Source organism: Loxodonta africana, chromosome 22 (genome assembly GCF_030014295.1).
Source record: "Loxodonta africana isolate mLoxAfr1 chromosome 22, mLoxAfr1.hap2, whole genome shotgun sequence".
In the NCBI taxonomy this organism is placed as follows: domain Eukaryota; kingdom Metazoa; phylum Chordata; class Mammalia; order Proboscidea; family Elephantidae; genus Loxodonta; species Loxodonta africana.
In genome coordinates this window covers 17,816,269-17,842,783 of record NC_087363.1, presented here as the reverse complement: position 1 = coordinate 17,842,783, position 26,515 = coordinate 17,816,269, and the positions used below count along the sequence as shown (strand labels likewise).

The window sequence follows — 26,515 nt, the reverse complement described above, 5'->3', positions numbered from 1 at the left end:
CTCAACGAGATGGATTGATACAGTGACTGCAACAATGGGCTCAAGCATAGCCAGTGACTATGAGGATGGCACACTGTTTCATTCTATTGTACGTAGGGTCACTTTGAGCTGGAACTGACTTGGCGACACCTAACAACAACAGCAACAACAATGTAACACTGTTGCCTATAATGAAAACATAACGACACCTTCCAGACCCAGTGAGCTGTGCCTACGCTGATGGCACAGCATCCTTGCTTTTGACTCGTGATTTTTTTCCACTGATTTGTAAATCAAGTGTTGGCAGTCCCCGTTTCTTGCTTAATAGGGTTACCAAGTCCTTTTATAATCAAGATAACCTTGAAATTCAAACTCACATATAAATAACTGCAGCTAGGCTTTGTTTATGCTGCCAAGTTCCTGTTATGGAATTGAAATTTAAGGGAGAAAAGTGAATTTAAAAAAAAACAGTGAAGTGGAAGCATCGTCCAAAAGCTAAATGCCAGTTGGTATTCAGCAAAGAAAAAACAAATGTTCTTCCTCGGCCTCACCCAGGAGAGTGTGGCCACTTCCCCGGGGCAGAATGTCAAGTACCTTTGGAGAAAACGAAAGCTTAGATACTACGTAGTCTTCCTTGAGCCTTGCCCAGTCCTTTCTTGTTTCTCTTCCCATCTCCATGTGGTAGAACGTAGACTAACCTGACCGAGATGAATGGATCCTCATGTGTATTTTTATACTCTAGCCTATAACAGACTTTTTTCTTCAACACGTATTGTTCCTTAGCAATTGGTGGGTACATACAGAACCCACCCATTCCCCTCACGCCAAGGTGTGTCTGACTAAGTGTCTGGGTTTCACATATTAGCTTAAGAATTGCTGTGCTTGAGGGGTCCAGAAACCTGTAAGTGAGGTCAATACTACTTGACAAAACTGACCCAACATGCCAAACAGTCGCTTTCATTGTTTTTGTTTGTTTTCGGCCATGATAATCACACCCCAGTACAGGGTACCTTGCCTGATATTTTAGTTTCTTAGTGCTAATATAACAGAAGTACTGCAACTGAGTGGCTTTAAAGAAATGTGTATTCATGTTCAGAGGCTGAAAGTCCAAATTCAGGACGCCAGCTCTAAGGGAAGGCTCTCTCTGTCCACTCTGGGGGGAAACCTCCAGCTCTAAGGGAAGGCTCTCTCTGTCCACTCTGGGGGGACCTTCGCCTCAGCCTTTCCAGCATTCCCCTTGGCATTGCTTGGCTCCTTGGCGATCTCCATGTGGCATCTTTCTTTCCCCTTATGTGCTTGCTTCTCTCTGCCTGATCTACTTTTTAGATCTCAAAAGTCGTTAGGTTTAAGACACAGGCCATACTGATAAAAACCTGATCAACATAACAAAGAAACCATACTCCCAAACGGGATTACATCCACAGGTATAAGGTTTAAAAAAAAAGGACACAATTCAGTCCAGTAGCAGCCAGTCTGGCTCGTTTCTCTGCCACTTGCTGTGGCTGCCTTAAGTAGCATGTGACAGGTTGATTGTTTTCAAACAAGGAAAGCCTTCTGTGAGCAGGCAGGACCCCGAGGCCATGACTATGTCCCGTTACCTTTGGAAGGCAGAAGGGAACACCTAGCAGTAAAGGATTGTGGTAGCTGGAGCCACGTAACCCTGGGTTCAAGTCCCCCTTGCTTCGCTGTGTGACTTTGGGGAATATCACCCTTTTATTTTTTCCCCCTGAATAAAATAAATTTATTTCAAGGATCATTTTTTGTTGTTGTTGTAAAAATATGCATAACACAACATCTGCCAATTTAGGGTTTTTTCACATGTGCAATTTAGTGACATAAATCATGTTAATCGTGTTGTGCCACCGTCACCAATACCTGCTGCCACATTTTCCCTCAGGGAAGGTAACACTTTTATGTCTTAGTTTTCTCCTCTGCCCAAAGCCAGTGCGAGAAGTTGCATGAGTTGGCATTCTGCTGTCACCCCCGCCACCACTGTTATTAGCGAGGATCATTTGTGTTATGAAAACCTTCTTTGCGCGATCCCAAACTTGCCATGCCTCTGTCCTTACAGCTTGGTTTGACAGGTTCTGAGTTGAAACCTCTTTCTCTTTTGCTCAGAGACGCCCCTCTGAGAGCGCGGGAGCAAGGCAGGCCACCGGAGGAGCGAGTCTCCTCATGGTCAGGCCAGCTCCCATTCCACTCAGTGCTGCTGTTACAAGGAGCACAGCACTTTGCAAGAAGCTCGGTCAAGAAAAGAACCAAGCCTGTACAGTTAATAGTGAAAGGTTTCATCAAAGCTTTGTCTTTAAATAAAACTGAAATTTTAAAAATAAACTTATTTCTATTGAAAAAAATTACAACAATGCTCTAATTCTCTAAGCAAAGAAACATTCGTTTAATGGGGTTTTAGGGTAGTGGGTATACATTTTCTGATAAAATTATTAAATAGCACAATGTAGACTCCTTCGCTTTTTAGTTTCTCAGAATGATCACAAAGAGGGTCAACTATACTAAAGGGTTCAATCAGTTTACCTTAGGGGCTTGAATAAGGTCTCTTGCCTTTGAAATCATTCTGTTTCGAAGCACTTCTCTAGTCTTCTCCTTGGCAATTTTCCTGTGTGATTAGAGCCATTCTCCAGTATCGCTTTTATTGACTTGATGAAATCCTGCCTCTCAAGATATGCAGTTGACTTTGTCCTCTATGTGCCTTATACCTGCATCGCATTGTCCAATATTTATCGCATTAGAAAAACAGATTTTGATCAACGATGTAGGTCTAATAGCAAGTCATTCATCTGGCCCCTTCAGATAACTGAAAGAAGCTCCATTGCTCACCGAGACAGCCATGTCTTTCATACAAGGGGGTAGCTAACAGGGTTTTTAATTTTCCATGGATTCTCCACCACTACGATTGGGAGCGATGGACCTTGCTGACTAAGTACCTTCTGTACTTTTGTGCCTGACTAAAAACAACCCCATGGGAAGGTATATGTCGCAGAAAACACCAGCCCCGTGGTGGCCTGGAGCTAGGCGGAATTCGGCTCAGGGTAAAGATATGTTACAAATTAAATGTTGCAGTCGGTATGTAAAGCTGCAATAAATAGAAACGGAGTTACATCAAGGACGGAATTAAACCTTAAGTTTAAACTGCACAGCACTGTAATTAAAACCCAGCCTGGAGCAGATCATTCGCTTGAGATTAAAGCCGTGTGGGGGGAGGGGCGGTTTGGACTTACCTTGCTTTCTACAGTTTATAAGTCTGAGCTACCAAAAGCTAACAGCCCTGCCCCCAAATCCAGCTCCCAATTAAAAACGCAGTTTGAAAACCTTTAGGAGGCCTGAGGGGCCCCTTGTAACAGAAGTCGGCCCCTTCCCCCCGCCTTAGCCTATGAACAAATTAAAAAATATTACCTGGTCCCCTGATGGTCCTCCGAGCTGACACGGTGTTCTCATTAATACATCATTAGAGTAATGACAAGTGTGCTGGCGTTTTGCTTTAGAAAGAGCCTGCACTTCACTGGCTCGGAATACAGACCCCCGGGCCTCTGAACACCAGGTTCCTGGGAGATAGAATTCACATCATGTGAAGAAAAATCTAAAAAAGGAATAGAAGCCTTCATTTATCATTTTTAGTACATATTCCTCTTTTCCCCATCTAGGTTGTTCAAAGCTGTTTGGTGTTTTGTTTTTGTGCGTTTCACAGAGTAAACACTGCGGTTAGCTTAGCCATGCCCTGAACTCCTAACGCCGCAGGCATGTCCAGTTCCCTGAAAACAAGCCCCCTCCAAAAAAAAAAAATAGGTTTCTCTCAGATTGGAAGTACGTCATTTCATATAAAAGGAGCCGACGTTGAAACTGTGGTTTTTATTTTCTAGACTGTGAACTGTTACCTCATAGACAACAACGGATTTATTCTGGTGTCAGAAGGCTACACACAGGTGAGCGAGGGATTTCTCCCAACCCCAGGTATGAGCTCAGAATGTGTCTGGGTCCGGGGAAGCAAGTCACAGTGTGAAAGCTTTGAGATGATCTGTATTTAAGAGGCAATAGTAGGAGATTATAAAACCTTATTTCCACCTTTTTTTTTTTTTAAGATGGCAGTGGGCTAAGAATGTCACAGCCTACTTCTCATCAGGCCCCAAAGAATTTTTACCTCCCAGTGGGGACAGGGGCAAGGCCAGGGGTCTGCTCTCAAACTCATAAAATGTTCAATTTATAGAATCCTTTGCCTCAGAGTTGCCTGTGCCACAGAAAGAATTTTTGCCTCAAGGTTGGAGGTTTCTTAAAGAGTTTGGGCAACCATAAAGAGGCTTCTGATATTTTATCTCCTTATGAAAAAATAAATATATATATACCTATATATATGTAATTATGTATATTCCTACATAATTATTGTTTATGGCTTTCTTTCTGGTTGTTTTGCTTTTTAAAATTAGTTATTTGAGTTCAAGGATTTACTTGGACCCTCAACACTGAGGGATAAGGACCCTGAGACAGGCGAGGAATGTTTGTCACTTGACTGAGCTGTGTGCAGTGTAGGGACAGGAGGAAAGAAATGGAAAGATATGAAGCTCTGGGGCTGAGTACAGAAATCTCCACTGGATTTGGAAATCAAAATGAGAGTTAAAATCAACAGAAGAGTAATAGAGAAGCAGACATTTCCCCAGTAAAACTTTTTGCATTAAAACTTTCCCTGCTGTTAGAAATTAAATGTGTATTAAAAGAAGGTAAAACACAGACAAGTTTAGCAGGGTGATAATCAAGTAAGTAAAGTAATAATACTAGAGTAGAAGGCAGATGGTTTCTGGGGCTAGTTCTCGTTCCTTAACTTTTGGTATCTGGGGCACATCTCTTAACCCATCTGGGCTTCCTGACAGGCTCTGTGAAATGAGGATGGCTGTATGTATAAAGCTTCTGGTAACTCTGATATTCGAGGATACTAATATTTTATAATGAAGCCCCTTATAAATCATTACCAAAAATGCTTGAGTCCTTCACAGTGTGATAGGCCCATTAATGCTTATTAAATTAGTTAACTGTCGTTAAGTTTGGCACCTTATGGTCTGAGCTTGACGGTTAAGCTTGTAAACAGTGGCTCCAGGTAAGAGGAGGAAGTGTGCTCCAGTTTCCTCTCTTATCCCCAAATACGATGTGGGCTTTAAATATACCTTTGAGGTGAGAAAAATCACACTGATGTGAGGAAAAAGTATATTGTTGAGACTCGAACTGCCCACTGGCAGTCTCCTCAGATGCTGAATATCACTGGACCTTGGAGAGTTGATAGATATCAGGTAGAATGAATGAATCCATGAAACAAAGCAGTCTCTGAGGGAACAAGGTCTGTAAGGAGCTGCCTTTTATTCACCTCTGACCCCTGGCATCCCCGTATGTGTCAGAGTGGAACCGTACTCCGTCGGCTTTTGTGGTTGATTTTTTTGATGCAGACCACCAATCCCTCTGAGGCACCTCTGGGTAGACTCACACTGCTAGCCTTTCAGCTAGCAGCTGAGCACAGTAACTGCTCGCCCCACCCAGGGACTCCAACAAGGTCCACAGGCCTAGGGTAGTATGGCTTCTTAAAAAAAAAAAATGTTGCTATCCAGTCGATTCCTACTTGTGGCAAGCCCGTGTGTGTCAGAGTAGAACTGTGCTCCACAGGGTTTTCAATGGTGGTGACCTTTTGGAAGCAGATTGCCAGGGTTTTTTTCTGAGGCATCTCTGGGTGGATTTATGGCAAGATGGTGTGTGTCCTTTTGGCTGGGAAGAGAAACACTGAGACATTCAAGAATCAACGGTGCAAGCGTCCAAATTACTCAACTGTGAGAAGTTGCTCTGCCCTCCTGTCGTAAGCAAGTGGGGTAGAGGTAGGGTAGAGATGGGAGCCTGTTGCCGGGGTGCGGGAAAGGCTTGGTGCGTGTCTTCCATTGGTGATTCCTGGATCCTACGAAGCCATGAGCGCTGCAGGTGGGCTCTCTTCCCCAGCACCTCTCTGTGAAAGAGTCCTGCAGCATCACACCACGAGCCTGCCAGCGTGCTCAGCCTGGGCTTGTTGGATGTCGTCTGACTTCCTGCTCCCCAATTAGGATAACTCTTCTTCACCTAACAACCAGTTCCATTAACACTTGCACATTTACACACATGGAATACAAATGTCCTTCTTGCTCCTGGTTGCAGTGCACACCCACAGGTTTTGGAAAAGGTTCCAAGTTTCCCTAGAGTGAAAAAGGCAACACTCGGTATTCAGCCAGGGAAATGTTTCCTCCTTCCTCCTTTCTTTCTTGACTTTTTGCTGAAGTCTGTTCTGCCTGAAAACTCCCAGGGGCATGGTTGAGCCCGCTCATTTGGTTGTAATGGAATTGGGGCTTTGTTAATACAAAACCTACAGAATGTATGTATTTGGGAATGTCATGTCCCCCCAAGCCCCCAACGCGGAAGCTGTAAATCCTCAGAGCGCTTACAGTAGAGATGGGGGTTCTCTGTTGGTCTACCCTGGCTTGTCCCAGGGTGTTGGCAGAGGAAGGCTCTTGCCACCAAGCTCTGTTCTGTACTGTATACGCCCTCCCCCATTGGACACCATGGATGGTTCCAGGAATCTGGAGGGAAGACGCGAGGATGTTAACTTTTCGTTCCAGCATTCAGAGATTGCAAATCCCAGCCATCTCCAAGAGCGAGACTTGCAAAGGCACCAACTTGGTGGTGGGGATAGAATTGGTAGGCCCCCAGGGACCCGAAGCTGTGAGGTAGGAGATAACAAGTCCTTTGATTGGCTGTGACCTCTCCTCAAGGAGCTGGGCAGTCTTACTCTTTGTCAACATATTAACTGCCTGTGGACAGAATGGGAGTGTTCCTCAGAAAGTGATTGTGAGAAAGGGCGGATTCTCAACTGCAGGAAATTTATAGGGCTGATGAAGAGGACTGCTACAGCTCCCTAAACAGGGCATCAGGAATTATAAACAGTTCTTTTTATTACTCTCCAGGAAGCCTGTTCACAGCCTGTTTCTGTCTATATGCAGTAGTGTTTTAATCACAAGGGACTGAGTACAGATTAATGCCTACTCCATCCAAGGGTGCTGGTGTGTGTGTGTGCGCGTGCGTGTGTGCATGTATGTGTGTGTACGTGTGTGTGCGCACATGCGTGCGTGTGCATGTGTGTGTGTGTTGCAGTTCTGACATTCAGCGCATGTTACCCATGCCTGTGGAAGCAGTCACGTCTGCTCACTGGTTTGCTCTGTTACCCCATAGTTTATCACAACTCTTAAGGCCTTTTCCACTTTGATGTAACAATAGTCCAGAAAACTTACTTTTCGCTCTGTGAAAGGCAGTCCTGTCCATTCCAGGAGAGACTGTGTCTGCTGTCATTTCTTCCCTGATGTTCGGGTGCACTATTTATCCACGCTTCCCCCATGTCTTCTTTTCTTCCCTGCAGACTGGAGACTTTTTCGGTGAGGTCGAGGGTGCTGTGATGAATAAATTGTTAACAATGGGCTCCTTTAAAAGGTAAGGATTTTATGGTCCCCTGCACTGCTCCCCCCACCCTGAAAAAGTTTGCCTAAATAAAATAAAACACACCGAGGTCAAACAAAGCAAGCCCAGACTTGACCCCACGGCCCGTTTTTCCTTCTGCCCATGCTCCGGAAGATCTTGCTGAAACATGACGCCTCTGGCCTGAGTGTTCAGGGTCTTAGAAACTCAGCTCACAATGAGCTTCCTGTTCACCCAGCACAGAGTTTATCGGAGGCCAATATTGAAGTGGGGTCTGACTCTGACGTGATTATGTGTCTTAAGCAAGTCACTGTGAAGAAGTGGAAAACGTTTTTTACCTGATCGGAAAAGAGAAGTCTTGTCTGTCTCACACTGACAAACCGAGGACACTTGCTAGGAATCTGGAACCCAAAGATGGGGGGCCTTATTTGGAGACTTACTGATACATTTTTAGAAAATCAAATAAAAGATCTTAAGACCTGCTCCCAGATGGTGGTGGTGGTAGCTGTATGCCATAGAGATAATTCCAAGTCATAGAAACCCTATAGGACAGAGTAGAACTGCCTCATAGGGCTTTCTAGACTGTAATCTTTATGGGAGCAGATTGCCAGGTCTTTCTGCCTCAGAACAGCTGGTGGGTTCAAACTGTTGACCTTAACTGTAGCTCCACCAGGGCTCCTTGCTTCCGGATGGAGGTAAGTTTAAGTCTGTTGCCAAAAGAAAATCTAGTTTGTGTCAGATTCTGCAAGTAGCAGGTACTACCCAACTGGGTTGTGAGAACGCCTGTTGACCCCAAATAACACTTGTGTAGGATGTCTTGTCCCCTGCCCCATGTCCTTTGTGGGCAGACTAGCTATGCTTTTGGGAACACTAAGGCTGTGGGAAAAACCATCACCCCATGAGATCAGGATGCCAGTAATGTTTCTCTCTTCCTTTGGCCTCCCAGGAAGAATGGTAGCCTTTGAAGTGGTGCTTTAATGGGAGTATTTGGTGCTGGTAAATATATAATAGCCGGAAACACAAGGATGGACCTCCAGCTTGCTTGTGAGATCTAGCTCACACTGGCTGCCAGTGGGAATGGCGATCCCCAGTTTATTATTACTCCCTTCCCAGCTGAATGGCCAGGAAGTGTTAGCTCGGGAAATCGGACTTTTAAGCCAGTCAGCAAGACCAACTGAGAGCTGTGCTGAAAGCAAGGAATTCAGCAATGATGATCCAATTTTTGAAATTCCATGGCTTGTTTGTGCCAGAAGCAGGGAAAAAAGAAATGATATTTTTTTAAAAATTGGCATAACTCCGGTGATTCTGCAATCTTGGCCACAGCCGCTTGCCCTCAGGCCTGCCTGGACCAGGTTGTGCAGTCTGCTCAACTCTCCTTTGCGGGTTCAAGTCCACTCTTCTCTTTCTCCAGGAGTCGTTATACACATGCGTGGAAACTAGCTCTGCTCATAGCTGGGCTTGGGTGATTGTGGAGTTTTCCACGACTTCATAAAGCTTCCCACGGCAGCTTCTGGGTTGTCTGCCATCCAGGGCACCACTAATGTTTCATATCTTTATGTGAATGGGTGCATTTGTATCATGTTAACTTGTTTTCAACGTGGTGGGAGGAGGAGGCAAAAGATGAAGAGTAATCACACACGTGTTTCTCATTGCGAAGCATATTTTTCAACTTCTTTAACAAAGCCATTTTTCCCCCCTTTTCCCTCTTGGATATTCCTTTCAAACTGTTAAATAGGAGAAAGGGAAAGGTTGTAGTGGAATTTAAAATTCCAAGCCTTCTCCTTAATGTGGGTAAAACGACGGCTGGTATGAATCTTGAACTTTCTTTTACTACTGTGGTAGCTAACATGTTTGAAAAAAGAGAAGGGCTAGAAACTGTACTCAGTTGTAACGCAGCTGCTGTCATCCAGGATCGGGATGATAAACCTCCTGGGCCTCTTTGAAGGTCCCCCTCCATGGGGCCAGTAGAGCAGTGAGAGTAGATGAACTGGGTTCAAATCCAGACTCTGACATTTATCAGATACACAGCCTAGAATACAAGTTGTCTCTCCAAGCTTTGGTTTCCTTACATGGAAAATGAAAATGATGATAACAATTACTTCCAAGGGTTGCTGTCAGAGTTAATGAGATAATAATAACCAGAAAGTGCTTAGGACAGTGCCTGGCGTGTATTAATCCATCTTCCACTGCTGTCGAGTCGATAATTTTTTTTTTGGCATATATTAAGGGCTCAATAATTTCTAGCTGCTGCTGTGATTTTTGTTGTCATGGATCTTTGCTTGGTCTTGGCTTTGCTTCCTGCTTGGCACAAGGTGATGTTTCTTCTGTGTTCATGCATCTCACGACAGGCCTCGCCTGACACCTGGGATGGTGACTCTAGTGTTGGAGGACAGCAGGCTTGGAGTGTAAGTTCCTTTCAGAGAAGATCTGCGTTTCAAAAACACTGAAAGGGTGTAGCCAGAAGTAACTTGGCAGCACTCTGGGACAGAAGCAATGCACCATGATAAACCAAGCCAAGTCCAAACATAGGGTACATGGAGGCTCAGTTGGTTTGAGTGAGTCCAGGTAAAGCTCAGGAGCAGATCACTGAACCGATCACCCATCTCAGCAACCTGGACTGTGCCTGGCTGGCACAGAGCTTCTCAAATTAGTCTGCTTGTGCTCAGTCCTAAAGAAATGAGTTCTACACACAGGAGTCCTAAAAACCATCCCTTTTTCAGCCTCCCCTTTGTCTTTCTCCCCTGGTGCATCTTTGCTGCCTCTCTCTCTAGGGAAGTGAGGCAGTGCTTGCCTGTGTAGCAGTGGGACCTGTCCCTCATTGCTCTGACCACTTACCTGAAGATTGTTCTACTTGGCAGGACCAATGGAGGGAAAGACCATCCACTTCTGAGTCTGCACTGACCTGTGGAAGGGAAACTGCTGATTGATGTGAGCAAAATAACAATTGGAGACCGTTTTAAGAAAGTGCCACAGCAGTGTGGGTGAAAACAGTCGAGGATGCAAAATTTGTCTCTGTTGATCACCTTAGCTGAGTTCTTTGACAAGCGTTAGGCATAATTGTGTCCTCCCAACTTACATGTGACATAGTATCCAGGGGTCTAATAATATACCAATAGCTTTGGCATGTTGTTGTTGCTAGGTGCCGTCAGTCGGTTCCAACTCATAGCGACCCTGTGTACAACAGAACGAAACACTGCTCAGTCCTACACCATCCACACAGTTGTTATGCTTAACTCATTGTTGCAGACACTATGTCAGTCCATCTTGTTGAGGGTCTTCCTCTTTTTTTGCTGACCCTTTACTTAGCAGGCATGATGTCCTTCTCCAGGGACTGATCCCTCCTGATAACATGTACAAACTATGTGAGATGTAGTCTAGCCATCCTTGCTTCTAAGGAGCATTCTGGTTGTACTTCTTCCAAGACAGATTTGTTTGTTCTTCTGGCAGTCCATGGTATATTCAGTATTCTTCACCAGTATCACAATTCGAAGGCATCAATTCTTCTTCGGTCTTCCTTGTTTGTCATCCAGCTTTCATGTGCGTATAAGGCAGTCGAAAACACCATGGCTTGGGTCAGGCACACCTTAGTCTTCAAGGTGACATCTTTGTTTATAACACTTTAAAGAGATCTTTTGCAGCAGATTTGCCCAGTGCAATGTGTCTTTTGATTTCTTGACTGCTGCTTCCATGGGTGTCGATTGTGGATCCAAGTAAAATGAAATCCTTGATAACTTCAATTTTTGTCTGTTTATCATGATGTAGCTTACTGGTCCAGTTGTGAGGGTCTTTGTTTTCTTGATGTTGAGGTGTAATCCATACTGAAGGCTGTGGTCTTTGATCTTCATCAGTAAGTGCTTCAAGTCCTCTTCACTTTCAGCAAGCAAGGTTGTGTCATCTGCATAACACAGGTTGTTAATGACTCTTCCTCCAATCCTGATGCCCTGTTCTTCCTCATACAGTCCAGCTTCTCAGATTATTTGCTCAGCATACAGATTGAATAGGTATGGTGGAAGGATACAACCCTGATGCACATCTTTCTTGACTTTAAACCACTCAGTATCCCCTTGTTCTGTCCGAACAACTGCCTCTTGATCTATGTACAGGCTCCTCGTGAGCACAATTAAGTGTTCTGGAATTCCCATTCTTTGCAATATTATCCATGATTTGTTATGATTCACACAGTCGAATAACTTTGCATAGTCAATAAAACACATGTAAACATCTTTCTGGTATTCTCTGCTTTTAGACAGGATCCATCTGACATCAGCAGTGATATCCCTCATTCCATGTCCTCTTCGGAATCCAACTTGTATTCCTGGAAGCTCCCTGTGTATATACTGCTTCGGCATAGAATGACGGTAATGATACCTGTGGCTGCCTTTCCTGAGCACCTATCATGCACCAGGCCTAGTTTGAGCTTGATAGACCTTACCTCTTATATTCCTCCCCACAACTCTATACAACAGGTATAAAGAGGACTGGTTACATAATATGCAGGCCCCAGTATAAAATGGGAATGTGGGGCCCCTTGTTCAAAAAGTATGAAGAATTTCAAAAGAGCAAAAGCTAATCATTACAACAAGCACAGGGCCTTTCTAAGTGCAGGACTCTTGCGACTGCACAGGCACACACCCATGAAGCTGGCACTGCATATAAACATTCCCATTTTGTAGATGGAAAAACTGGGGCTTAGAAAGATTAAGAATTTGCCCAAAGTGTCTATGTAGCAGAGCTGGATCCAATTATTGTGCAGTCTGAACACAGATAAGAATTTTATAGCTTCTGCCCTTTACCTGGTTCAGTGCACAATAGGATAGTGCACAGAGTTTCCTTCAGCCTCGTATGAAAGGTAGAGGATATATGAGGAAGATATTGGCTCACCAGTGTCTTATCTGGGCAAGTGGGACTTTCAGGGTGGGAAGGCATCTCATATGCTATCATATGCTGGTCAGCTTTTTTGTGTTTAGGACAGAGAACTTCAAATACTTTCTCATTCTTACCACTGAAAGTAAGTGGACTCCCTGAGTGGTGACTCATGTAGGATTTTTCGTTGTAGCAATTTCCGTTGTCACTTATATGCATGTCTAGTAAAAGCCTTGCATTCATGTTCCTCAAAACCGAGACTCCACGGTTATCTTAAGAGGGCATTGGTGTTTAGTGGTAGAATTCTTGCCTTCCATGTGGGAGACCTAGGTTTCCAGGGCAATGCATCTCAAAGCACAGGCACCACACATCTATTAGTGGGGGCTTACACGTTGCTATGATGCTGAGCAGGCTTCAGCTGAGCTTCCAGACTAAGACAGACTGGGAAAAAAAGGTTACTTTTCTTCCAAAAATGAGCCAATGAAAACTCTATTCCATTGTGCATGGGGTTGCCGTGAATGAGGGGCCGACTAATCAACAGCAGCTACCAACAACAGCAAACCAAAAAAAAAAAAAAACCCATTGCCGTCTAGTCAATTCTGACTCGTACCAACCCTATAGGACAGAGTAGAGCTGCCTGATAGAGTTTCCAAGGAGCGCCTGGTGGATTCCAACTACTGACCTCTTGGGTAGCAGCCGTAGCACTTAACTACTATGCCACCACGTTTTCCACAACAAAAACAACATGGTTCTTTTTGCTGTCATTGGTGGTGACATGTCCCTCTTGCAAGCACTAAAAGAAAATCTAGTTTCAAAATCCTTCATTAGGATTCATTTATTTTTCTCTCTCTTACTTCTACTGATGCAAACTTAGCATTGTCGAATATCCAGGGATACATGGGGGAAAAAATACAGTCAAAGGCAAATATTCAAGGTTCCTGATAGGGCCACCGTGAAACTCTAGACTTACGATAAGAAGACCTCAGGTTGAGGGCCAGATTTGCCACTGTGTGGCCTTCGACAGGAAACCCTGGTGGCATAGTGGTTAAGAGATGTGGCTGCTAACCAAAAGGTCGGCAGTTTGAATCTACCAGGTGCTCCCTGGAAACCCTATGGGGCAGTTCTACGCTGTTCTATAGGGTCGCTTTAAGTTGGAACTGACTCGATGGTAATAGATTTTCGAGCCTTTGACAAATTCTTCATCCTCACTGAACCTCAGCATCTTCCTCACCTAAATAGGGACCTCTAGGGATTTTTTAAGAATCACCTAAAGTAAGATATATGAGATGCCTTGCAAAATGCAAAATAGGTGATAAAATTAGCCCATGCATTGTGTCTCCAAATATCTGAAAGCTTTTTTTTCCCCCCACTTTTCTCTGTTGTTGTTTCCACTGTTGTTAGATGCTGTCGAGTCACTTCCAACTCACAGCAACTCTATGTACAACAGAAAGAAACATTACCTGGTCTTGTGCCATCATCATGACTGTTGCTATGCTTGAGCCCATTGTTGCAGCCACTGTGTCAGTCCATCTGGTTGAGGGTCTTCCTTTTTTATGCTGACCCTCCACTGTACCAAGCATGATGTCCTTCTCCAGGGACTGATCTCTCCTGATAACATGTCCAATGTATGTGAGACGAAGCCTCACCATCCTCGCTCCTAAGGAGCGTTCTGGCTGTACTTCTTCCAAGATAGATTTGTTCATTCATCTGACAGCCCACTGTATATTCATTATTCTTTGCCAACACCATAATTCAGAGCCATCAATTCTTCTTCTGTCTTCCTTATTCATTGCCCAGCTTTTGCGTGCATCTAAGGTGATTGAAAACACCATGGCTTGGGTTAGGCACACCTTAGTCCTTAAAGTGACATGTTTGCTTTTTTAGTACTTTAAAGAGGTCTTTTGCAGCAGATTTGCCCAGTGCAATGCGTTGTTTGATTTCTTGACTGCTGCTTCCTTGAGTGTTGGTTGTGCACCCAAGTAAAGTGAAATCCTTGACAACTTCAGTCTTTTCTCCATTTTTCGTGATGTTGTTTATTGGTCCAGTTGTGAGGGTTTTTGTTTTCTTGATGTTGAGGCGTAATCCCTACTGAAGGCTGCGGTCTTTGATCTTCATCAGTAAGTGCTTCAAGTCCTCTTCACTTTCAGCAGCAAGGTTGTGTCATCTGCATTTTGCTTCCACTAATGACCCTCAAAAGATGGTTACTACATAGCCGTTCCCTCCACAGCATAGCTTTGTGGGTGGACCTCTGGGCCTGGGCTCCATGGAGCATTAGCATTCCCTGGGGAGCTTTTAAAACACACCTGTGCTCTGCTTTAGCTACTAAGTGATTCCTATTCCGCTGCTTTGAGGATGGAGCCCAGGCACTGATGCCTTTGTAGAGCTGTCCACGTGATTCTTATGTACAGCAAGGGCAAAGAATGACTAAGTTAAAAGCATCTGAGTACCAATCCAGATACTGCCACTTCGGAGTTCTCTGACATTTGGCAACTTTAAATCAATAACTTTGAGTTTTCTCTGCAGCAAAATGGGGCTAAAAGTGTTGGTCATATACCTGCCAGTGAGGTGTCTCCAACTTGAGCTCACACGCATGCTCACAGCCTGTCCTCCTGAACATGGGAAATCAACGTCTCCCATTGTGACCACAGGGGAGAGGCTTGCAGAGCCTGCTCGGCTGACGTGATGAATCATATCCCAAAACAGGGGTTCCTGCATGCCAGCGACCTGACCCAAGACCTCTACCACCTTCTTTTCCTCCACTTCCTGCATATCTGTTAGACTGTCCAGAAAACAAACAAAAATGTCTGATTGAATCCCTTTCCTAGCCAGAAAAGACCCTAGCCCATCTTTCTGATATTTGCTTCTCAGATTATCTTCTGGGATCTGTATCCTTCCCTTGGGTGTGTTGGTGTGAGGGGACCCAACTTCACTGTCTCTATGGGGGTTAGCTCTCCTAGAGGCCCCAGGGGACTCTCTTGCTCTACCCCCACTAGAGCAAAACACCAAGGATATAAGTAGCAAGAACAAAACACAGGTTTAATCTGTAGTAGGGATCCTTCTATAGCCAAATGCTCAGCAGACTGCTAATAAGACATGAAAAACAGTATCTCTCCTACCCTTTTCCCATTTGACCACCTCTCTTTCCTATACCTGCAAGTAATAGGAGCTCTGGTGCCGTAGTGGTTAAAGTGCTCGGCTGCTAACTGGAAGGTCAGCGGTTTGAATCTACCAGCCACTCCATGAGAGAAAGATGTGGCAGTCTGCTTCCATAAAGAACACAGCCATGGAAACCCTATAGGGCAATTCTTCTCTGTCCTATAGGGTCAGAATCGACTCGATGGTTTCGTAAGGAATAGAACACACCCCGCCCCCCCCCCCCCCCCCATGTTCAGCTGAGTTGGGCTTTAGCCTGGAAATGAAGTGCTCGTTGTTAGGTAAAAGGGACAAAACTAACTTTTAGAACATTTAAACCAGGGCCAACTGAAGGGGAAATTGATATGAATTTAATATGAAGCCCAAGCAAAGAGGAACAGCCCTCTAAAAGCGGGTAAAGAAACAAATGCTCACTGAAGGGTGCAAGAGTGGCTGCAGCTTCTATCAAACACCCAGAAAGTGGGCGCTTGCCCTAGAAATTTTGCTTTTGCCAGACACCCCTGTGGTTCTGCCAAAGAGCCTTCCATTGTTCCTCGTGTATCTAATTTTGCTCAAGGAAGGAAGAACTAGTTAGCGTATACCTGGCCTCTGGCTTACAAAGACAAACCAGGTGCTGTCAAGTTGCCCTCGACTCATGGCAACCCCATGTATGTCAGAGTAGAACTGGGTTCCATAGGGTTTTCAGTGGCTGACTTTTCGGACGTAGATTGCCAGGCCTTTCTTCCAAGGTGTCTCTGGGTGAACGTGAACCTCCAATGTGTGTTAACCATTTGCGTCACCCAGGTTCTCCTGCAGAAACTGCCCCGTAACAGTTGTTTAGCCTGGGGACCCACCAGTAGTCCCTATCTGTCTTGTCCCTGGTCTTTCCTGTTTTCTGCTGCGCTTGGTGCAACATACCTGAGCTCTCACCCTCCAAAACCACTCAGACTTTCCCTTCAGGGCCCGGAGAATGTCCTGCTCACCCTGCACTCCACACGTTCATTGATGTGGTTAACTTTGTAGAGTTTCACATAGCGGCTCCTTCTGCTATTTAAATCACCTTTCTAAAAAGCTGACACAGTCAGGTAAAATTCAGGACTTGGACCATTTCTACCCGTCTGTATACGGTGGAACTCCCCTGCCTTGATGGTGGGAGTCAGCAGGCTTTCCCCATCTTTGGTAATTTCATTATATTTCCACGAAATACTCTGGCCCTGCAGTCTAGAGAGTGTTAAAGGAAAAGTCTGTTCTGTTTGGATGGCGGCTTTGCTTTAATGCCGAGGGCTCCACTGATGTTGAATACTCAGCAATGCACGTAGTGAATGTGATGGCTTCTTGGCTTCCTGTTGACCTGGCCATGTCCACAGAAGTATGCTTTGTCAAAGGTGGTGTGTGAGGGGACAAGGAGACGATTGGCTTGAACAAGTGTGTTTCTGGGCCAAACTCTCTGGAATGCAGAGATGGAGATTCCAAAGGACTGCTCTTTAAAATCCTAAAGCTGCTGCTCACAGACCCCCTAGTTACAAAAATAACAATAACTGCCCTCATCTTCAGTGTAAGAGCAGCAGATCTCATTTTTCATTTACTGAATACTAACTATAAAACCCAAACCATAGCCATGGAGTCAAGTCCGACTCATAGAAACCCTATAGGACAGAGTAGCACTGCCCCATAGAGTTTCCAGGGAGTGACTAGTGGATTTGAACTGCTGACCTCTTGGTTAGCAGCCATAGCTCTCAATCACTGTGCCACCAGGGCTTCATACTAACTACAGGCAAGGCATTACTCTCAGCACTTTATATGCATTACCTTAATTAGTCCCCCTAACACCTTCATGAAGTCATCACTATCATTTCCATTTTACAAAAGAGGAACTACACGTGGAGGCTCAGAGCGTTTCAGTAACTTGTCCAAGTTCACCCACAGGGGTGAGTGATGGACATGGAATTTGAACTCATGTCTCTTGGATTCCAGAGCATGTTCTCCAAATCATCACATGTCCTTTCTCTTAGTTGGAGCAGGCTAAAGTATGTCCTGCAGAGATTGTTGTATTTTTTTATATTCGTGCTTGTTTTTCCTCAAGAGTTAGTGAAAGAAAGTCTTTCAGTCAAACTTGAAGTCCGGTGTATCTCAATTAGGACCTCGTTCTTTTACATGTAGTAGGAAACTCCAAAATAACAGACATAAAGAACACGGGAGTCTTTGTCTGTATAATATGACCCAAAAACCAAACTCATTGCTGTGGAGTCGATTATGTGTCATAGCAGCTCTATAGGACAGAGTAGAACTGCCCCGTAGAATTTCCAAGGAGCACCTGGTAGATTCAGACTGTCGACCTTTTGGTTAGCAGCTGTAGCGCTCAACAACTGCGCCACCAGTATTTCCCTATAAAATATGAAGGGAGTCTAAAAATGCTAATTTGAGGTATTATGTAATCATTATGAACCCAGGACTCCAACTTTTTTCTCTACTTTCCTTCAAGATGGCTTTCAAGCTTGAGATTACTTCATGATCCAAAATGGTGGCTGAGCTCCAGCAATTGTATCTGCAATTCAGACTGGCAGAAGGAGGATTCAGGGAGGTCCAAAAGGCCAAGTCAAATTTCTTTATTAAGCAGCCTCCCATACAAGAATTCTGCTTGGTCACGTGGGTCTCACCTGGAAAACTGCACAGGGAAAAGTCAGATTCTGCTCCTAAGACAGAAGGGGAGAATGAATATTAAAACCAAAACAGTTGCCATCAAGTTGATTATGACTCATGGTGACACCATGTGTGCAGAGTAGAGCTGTGCACCATAGGGTTTTCAGGCTCATTTTTTGGAAGCAGATTGCTAGGCCTTTCTTTTGAGGTGCCTCGGGGTAAGTTCAAAATGCCACACTTTTGGTTAGTAGTCAAGTGCTTAGTCATTTGTACCGCCTAGGGACTCCTAGAATGAATGTTAGAAGACTACTAGTCTCTGCCACGTCCAGCATGCCCTAGTTTGCTTCAAATCACACAACTCCTCTAAATATTGAACCTGGATGCCTGTGATATCCACTTTGAAAATCTCCAAGAAATGAGGCTGTGTTCACAGCTCCTTGTTTCAGTCACGCTCCACATGCCCGGCACAGCCCTGAACACAATGTTCATAGTCACCATCTGACTCACCTGTCTCAGTGCCCCCTTTCCCCCCCTCAGTCAACCAAAGCGGGAGCTCTCATAATATGTATTGAGTTTGATTGTAATAATCACGTAGTAACAATGACCCCAGCAACATCACCGTGCCCCAGTCCTGATGCTAAGTGTCTTGCGGGCATTATTGTGGTGCAGTTGCTCTGAAATGGAGACGTGACTTCATGAACTTGGGGGAGCCCATAGAAGCACCCCCAGCATCCAAGTTTCACACCTCAAATGGATTTTGTGTTAACTCATCCCCCAAAGCAGGATCCAGCTTTTTCCTTCTACTTCCTGCTTAAACAAAGAAGCCCAGGAAATTTAATCTTTTCGATGTGGGATTAATTGTGATTCCATCTTCCCTTTTAGTTTAACAAGTAAAGCTAATTTTCATGGAAGGGGCCAGGTGAAGGGGCAAACAAGCCAGCAACTGGGTGCAGTTACTGGGTACCCATGCGTGTCGTCCCTCACCCCAGGGGTCAAAGCAAATATGGCAGGGAGGGTATCATGGGCTGAATTATGTCCCCCCAAAAATGTGTGTATCAACTTGGTTAGGCCATGTGTGGTTGTCCTCCATTTTGTGATTGCAATTTTATGTTGAGAGGATTAGGGTGGGCTTATCACACCACCCTTACTCAGATCACCTCCCTGATCCATGGTAAAGGGAGTTTCCCCGGGGTGTGGCCTGCACCACCTTTTATCTCTCAAGAGATAAAAGGAAAGGGAAGCAAGCAGAGAGTTGGGGACCTCATACCACCAAGAAAGCAGCACCAGGAGCAGAGCGTGTCCTTTGGACACAGGGTCCCTGTGGCTGAGAAGTTCCTTGACCAGGAGAAGATTGAGGACAAGAACCTTCCTCCAGAGCTGACAGAGAGAGAAAGCCTTCCCCTGGAGCCTACACCCTGAATTTGGACTTGTAACCTACTAGACTGTGAGAAAATAAATTTCTCTTTATTAAAGCCATTGTGGTATTTCCGTTATGGCAGCACTAGATAACCAAGACAGAGGGCAACACTCAGCTTTGAGTGGGGACACATGGGCCACATTCCTTCAGAGCTCCCCTTCTCTTTGGCTCTGGGGCAGGGCTGCTCTTAGTCCTTGAGGTTGGCAGATACACCTATCTAGTTGTTGGGTCAAGGAAGAGCCCTGAAGTTTACCCAGGCTGGCCCTGAGCCCCAGGAGATGTGTCAGGTTGTATGTATCCCTGTTCCTGTCTGCAGGGCACTTAGAGTTGTGTTGGGAGGAGAAGGAACAAACACACAAGACATCACTTGCCAACGGGGAGTACTGCATTTGAGAATACATGGCTATCAACACTGGCTGCACCTTACAGTAACTTGATGAACTTTGAAGAAGTAACTGATACCAGGTCCTCAACCCACACCAGTTAAATCCTGGGAAGAATGGCAGGGTGATACCTGGGCATTAGCATATACCTTATATAAAATTTTTGAAGTTCTCCAGCTCGTTCTAAAAGGTAGCCAGGGTTGAGTGAACACCACTGTTTTAAACAAATGCCAACCTGCATGCTCACAAATGTGAGGGACTTAGGAACTGAGGGTAAGTTTACATCCCCTTTTCTGGCCAAGGGTTGGGAGCCAACTGGTCAGGAGCTAACAACAGCAAATAACTTTAGACCAGTGACTTCACCTCTCTGAGCCTTGATTCCTCATCTACAGCATGTGGTCATGCCTCCGGCGGCAAAGATAATGGCTGCTTTGCAGGCAGAGCAGTTTTTTGTTTTGTTTTGTTTTTTCCATTATTGTTCTTGTTAAACTGGGTGGGATATGCACGTGATCAGTATCTGCAACTTCCATGTGGATTATCAGCACCTGCCAGTGAAATGGAGTTGTAGCTGCAGACCCCCTGCTTGATCTACAGAATGAGTGAGCCTATCTCGTGGCTCCCCTAGGGCTCTGCAGTGAATTCTGAGTGGCCCCAAACCCTGAGTGGCTGACTTCCGACCGACGCAACCACGTGTGGCCCAGTCTCTGCTGATGATGGGTGCTCACCGATGAAACTTGCTTGGCTGATTTCCAGTTGGAGGGCTCCAAGGCAGCAAGGCCAGGGCCATTTAAATTCTGCCCCACAACTGCGGTAGATGTGCAGCGCTGAGCTAGAACAGCTGAGTCTCAATAAGGACTTCCTGTGGGGTGAGGTGGTGGCAGATGGGAGAGGAGGAGGAGAGCATCTTTTGGATCTTAGCAGGTAGGTCGAGCTGCCCACTCCCCTGGCTCTCTGAGATATAAGAACCACTAAGGGCTTCCCATTGAAACAATGCCTTTGTTTATTAGGAATTCCCCATATTCTTGCCCATTCCCCACTATGGACTTTTTCCTTGCAAGTTGCAAGCTGCCCCAGAGAACCCATTTTGTAGTCCAACAAATAATACGTACTTTTTACACGCTGGGTTGGTGAATCATTATCCCTTTCTTAATTTTAGATTCAAAATTGTTGATTAATGTGTCAGGGTGGGTCTCTTGTCAGATGGCCCCCCTTGTCCTGCTTTTACTGCTTCATTTGCAAACAGATGTTTCAGGATTGGTTTTAGGAAAACCATGTGGCCAGAGTCAGAGAATTCAGTGAGTCACGGCAGTACTTCCTGAGCACATCCAAAAAAACCAAACCCATTGCCATGGAGTCAATTCCAACTCCTAGTGACCCTATAGGGCAGAGGGGAATTGCCCCACATGGCTTCCAAGGCTGTAGCCTTTACGAAGCAGACTGCCACATCTTTCTCTTGGGAAGCGGCTGCTGGGTTCCAACCGCTGACCTTTCGGTTAGCAGCCAAGCATCCTAACCACAGTGCGCCAAGGCTCCTTTCAGGGGCACATAGTAGGCGTTTCATAGCGGCTCACAAGCCTTCATTAGCTGAGCTTATGCCTTTGAAATTCAACCTGCTAATTCTTAGGATAAATATTTGTCTCGGTCATGATTTCTGATCAGTTGGAAAAGAACACTCTCAGGAAAGTGCTTTAAATGACTCCTAAAAAAAAAAAAAAATTTTTTTTTTTTTTTAAGGACTGGGTCTGTCCCCCATGGCTCTACGGGACACAGGGGCATGCGGGGCTGCAGGACTTTGTTTTGCATTGCTTTGAATTTCTTCAGAGACCATATCTGCCGTCTGTCACGGTTTCAAAGAGACCCGTCTGGGGACTGCAGTGATGCTAATGATAAGGTCCCAGGCTGTGGCGTGGTTGAAGTGGCCTGGTGGTGTTGTCATGGGGATTAAGGCATGTTATCTGTAATGAGGATACACTCCCCACCACTGAGCGCAGTAGCACACAGCACCAGTCTTGGGCTGGGCTCAGTTCTCGGGGTTTATTTTAGAGCTGAATGAAAGCAGGCAATTATCGTATTCTTTAACTATAATCAGCCCAACAGGATACAGGTAGCCACAAAATGTAGTTATTTAAAACAGTAACAAAATCACTTCGAAAAGGGTAATAATCTGGAAGTCTCTCTTTCTGCAACGTCTAGTTAAAGCTGTCTAAGCGTGGAGAAGACGGGAGAGACTTGTTTTGTAACCTCCTTGATGGCAGCAGTATCAGGAGAGCCTCCTTTTCAAATTAAAGACAGGGACCCTGGCCTGGGGACTACCCTGGAGCAATTTCCTTTGGCGCCCGCATGTAGGCTGGAGTCTTTGAAACCGATCCAAGGAGAGTCCCAAGATTTCTGCCATCCCTTCTGCGAGAGCAGTGGCCACGTGTGGGGAACTCACAAGCCTGGCCTCCCTGGTCCAACCTGGCCTGGGGACCCCGTGACAGCTTGGATGGAAAGTCTGATTCCGGATGTTGGTTATGAGGCCTTATTTGGGGCAGCATTTCCTGTGACGTTCCGGGAAGATGCGGGGATGAGGCATAGATCTGCATTCTAGGTGTCTACTAGTCAGGGCCTGCTGCTAAGCAGACTGCAGGGAAGGGTGGATTCAGTTTGGTCCCCATGTGGCTTTGGTCAAGTTCCTTAGTCTGGTTGAGGCTTGGTTTGGCTCTTAGAATCTGTCTTGTAGGAATATGCTAGAAGAGTGCCTTGCTCATCGTTGATCAGTAGACATCAGCTGTTGTTATTACGGTCATTGTCTAAGAAGCCCAGTGTTACGGATAGAACTGGGGCCCCCACAAAAGATATGTTGAAGTCCTAACTCCTACATCTGTGAATGTGACCAAGTTTGAGGAAACAGGGCTTGTCTTTACAGATGTTATCATTTAAATGGAGGAAGTCATACCTGAGTAAGGTGGGTCCCAACCCTAATCCCTTCTGAGTGGTATTACATAAAGAGGAAGAACAGGCATGGAAACAGCCACAGGCAAGGGGAAGGCTCATGTAAAGACTCATCTCCACCTCATCGAGTGCCTAGCAGATGTCTGGGGCTGCCGGAAGAGACAAAGAAGGCTCTTCCCTTGGAGTCTGCGGAGAGAGAGCATAGATCTGCCAACTCCCTGAATTCAGACTTCTAGCCTCTAGAGCTGTGAGAAAATATATTTCTGTTCTTTAAAGCCACCCACTTTGTGGTACTTTGTTGTAACATCCCTACGAAACTAAGACACAACCTGTCTCTAAGTTCACCATAGTGTGGTGGTTTGCATGTTTCTATGATGCTGGAAGCTATGCCACTGGTACTTCAAATGCTATCAGGGTCACCAGAGTGGACAGGTTTCAGTGGAGCTACTGGACTAACACTAGGAAGAAAGGCCTAGCGATCAACTTCTGAAAATTGGCCGGGGAAAACCTATGGATAACAACAGAAAGTTGCCTAATATAGTGCTGAAAAATGAGCTCCCTAGGTGGACCCGAAAAACAACCTGTTGCCATTGAGCTGATTCCCACTTTTAGTGACCCCATGTGGCAGAGTTGAACTGCCCCATGGGGTTTCCAAGGAGCAGCTGGTAGATTCAAACTGCTGACATCCTGGTTAGCAGCTGACCTCTTAAGCACTGCGCCACCAGGGCTCCTAGGTGACGGTACTCAAAATACACAGTGGCCACAACAGTGGACCCAAATGTACCAATGATCATGACGATGGCCCAGGACTGGGCAGTGTTTCGTTCTGTTATATATAATGTTGCCCTGAGTTGGAGCCAACTTGATAGAAAGTTTATAGTAACAACAAGGAAACTGAGACACCCACGGACAGAAGTTTCCACATCTCTTGCTAACCCCAGCACAGCTTCTGAGGACACGTTCTAATGAGAAAGAGGCCTTGGGGCTCACTGGGAGACTGTGTGACCACTGGTGCCCTCTGGGACTTTGCTGCCCGAGGAGTGCTGTAAACTCATGGTCAGGAGCTGGTTTCAGTCTCTGTAAAAGTGGCAAGTGGCATCTAACTTCACAAACCAAACCAAACCCATTGTGGTTGAGTCGATCCCAACTCGTAATGACCCTAGAGGACAGAGTAGAATCTAGGAAATTCTCAGCTCAGGGACCCTGGGTCCAAGGGGCAGACTCTGCTCTTGGCTTTTCTTCTTGATAGCAGTGAGGTCCTCCTCCAACCTCTGGGATTGGCTCCCTTTAAGCCTAGTGGGTTGGTAAAACTGACCAATCCCGTACAAGGGTTCCATGCACCTTATTTGCTTTAGCAGGCTGTCCAATCCCCTTGGTGGAGCACGAGCACCTATTTCCATAGTCCCACTCAATCATTTCATGGGAGTTACAAGACCATGGTTAGAAGGGCCATGTAGCAGTAATTCATTGCGCTGTAGTCTCGATTTGGTCAAATGTGGCCAGTTTTCTATTTGTGTTTAAGGCACATCTATAATGTCTCTAACTGGCATCCAGGTGAAGGAGCCCTGGTGGCACAGTAGTTAAGTGCTCAACAGCGATAGGTTTGGTTTTGGCTTGGCTGTTCAGATGAGGAGGCCTGCGTATTGTGTTTTGCAGTTAGCCTCCTGTCTCAGCAGTGTCATTGCGTATTCAAGATTCATTTAATCAGGCATTCATTCATTCATCTGACCTTGTTACACCAGATGGCTTTTCCATGCTGAGCGCTGTGCTAGGTGCTAGGGTTCAGTGGTAGAACAGGTCCAACACCAAACCCATGGAACTATCTTTTTGTGTGTGTGTGGCAAAATATTTATAATGTGAAAGTTGCCTTTTTAACCATTTTTAAATACAGAATAAATATATAATTAGCTTCACAGTGTTGTGCAACCATCACCACTGTCTACTTCCAAAACATTTCATTACTCTGAAGAGAAACTATATCTTTTAAATAGTAACTCTCCATTCGTCCATTCCCCTAGCCCATGGCAACCACTGATCTACTCTCTCTCTGTGCATTCTAGATGTTTCATGTAAGTGTAATAATACGATATTTGTCCTTTGGTGACTGACTGACTGACTCCACTCAGCGTAATGTTTTCAAGGTTCATGTCATAGCATGTATCGGGACTTCATTTCTCTTTATGGCTGAGTAATATTCCATTACATGTTTATGTACCACTTTTTGTTCCCCATTGAGCTTTTATTCTAGTGTTTATTCTGAGCATAGCAATTCAGTATATTTAACATTAAGCATTGTGCACTCTAGAAAGGAATTCCTGTAAGAAAATTTCATCCAGCTGTTTAGAAGCACATATATTGAGATGTTAAAATTTCACCTGGAGGTGTGATATAACTCAGGCTGGACTTGAAGTATCTGTCCTTTGGGGGTTCAGAAATGGGGTGGGTGGGGGGCTGGAGGGCAGGTTGGGACTGCATGCCTCCTTTGGCTACAGCTTCCAAGCATGGGATAAGGTGCGCACTCCATCTAAGTACCATAGTGTGCTACCAGAAACTGCCAACCGTCTTCCCTTTGTAAAGCTGTTGATGGAAAATTAAGATACCTGGGAAAATTTAAAAGTAAAACATTTTTGCAGCTGAGTAAAGGCTATAATTGAAGCAAGAGCTGGACTTCTATCACCAATGGCAGTAGCGGGGCGGGGGGGGTGTCCATTTTCTTGTTATGAAGTGTGCAATCTTCAAAAGTAAGAATACATTCACTGTTATGGCGGTGGAGGAAGAGGTGGGTTACAGTTGATGGGCCAGCTGGTTTCCAACAAACAGCCAGTTTTCTGTGGACATCTTCATCTAGCCTATTTGGTAGTACTTGAGAGAAACAGAAAGATCCTGCCATTTCTGAACCCAAGGAGGCCCTTCGTAGCTCTATTTGACTTGGAGACATGGTCCAAGTGGATTCTTTCAGGGGCCCAGCATCCAGTACAGAACAACATATTTCCTTTGGAGTATCCTGATCCATGCAAACTGTCCTTGATTAGGCCGTAGTGACTCTCATCACACCGGGACTCTCACCTCCCTCCATCCTTCCCAGTACCTATATCCTCTTTGTTCTTCAAGTTCCAAATAGTGACATGACTTGTGTCTCCAGTCCTGGAGTTTTCCCAGATAGATCTCTGTTTGGCACTCCTTGTTAGGCCTACATTTGTGTTTGTCACTGTTGTGCTCGATGTTAGCATTAGTAACTATTTCCCTTGCTGGTACACAGCAACATTTGGTCCCTACGTTCTCCCCTTTAGTCAAGCTCTTTCTGTTCTTTCCTATAGAATTACCCTTTATGATTACCAAGCCATGTGCAGAGCTAACAAGGAAAGCAGCGATGGCGCCCATGGTCTACTGGATGTAAGTATGGTGCGGTTGCTCAGAGAACAGCTGCATGTTTCTGTCTGTCTGTTTGTGTGAGCATATCTCCTGATCTTAGAGTGTTAAAGTTTATCTTAAAAAAAAATGAATGTTTAGAGGTATTTACTGCCTTTATTAATTAAGAAAAATGCTTCTTTTTAAGCCCAAGTGCCATGATTATATGAACGACAAACAGGTCTAAAGTCTTTGATGGATTGACATGGGAGCACTCTTTTGATGGGTAGAAAAAGGGAGACATTTTATGGATTCTCTCGTCTTCATATCAAATAGA

At 45.1% G+C, this 26,515-nt stretch overlaps 1 protein-coding gene across 1 annotated transcript in view; it reads left to right on the top strand.

Annotated features, from left to right (window-relative positions):
- The window catches only part of CACNA2D3 (calcium voltage-gated channel auxiliary subunit alpha2delta 3), a 1,049,182-nt gene that overhangs the window by 958,586 nt on the left and 64,081 nt on the right, over positions 1-26,515 (top strand). Inside the window, exons 30-32 of the mRNA XM_064274376.1 lie at positions 3,855-3,917; positions 7,406-7,476; positions 26,148-26,223. Coding sequence (XP_064130446.1) covers positions 3,855-3,917; positions 7,406-7,476; positions 26,148-26,223 — 210 coding nt within the window. The remainder of the gene's footprint in view (positions 1-3,854; positions 3,918-7,405; positions 7,477-26,147; positions 26,224-26,515) is intronic.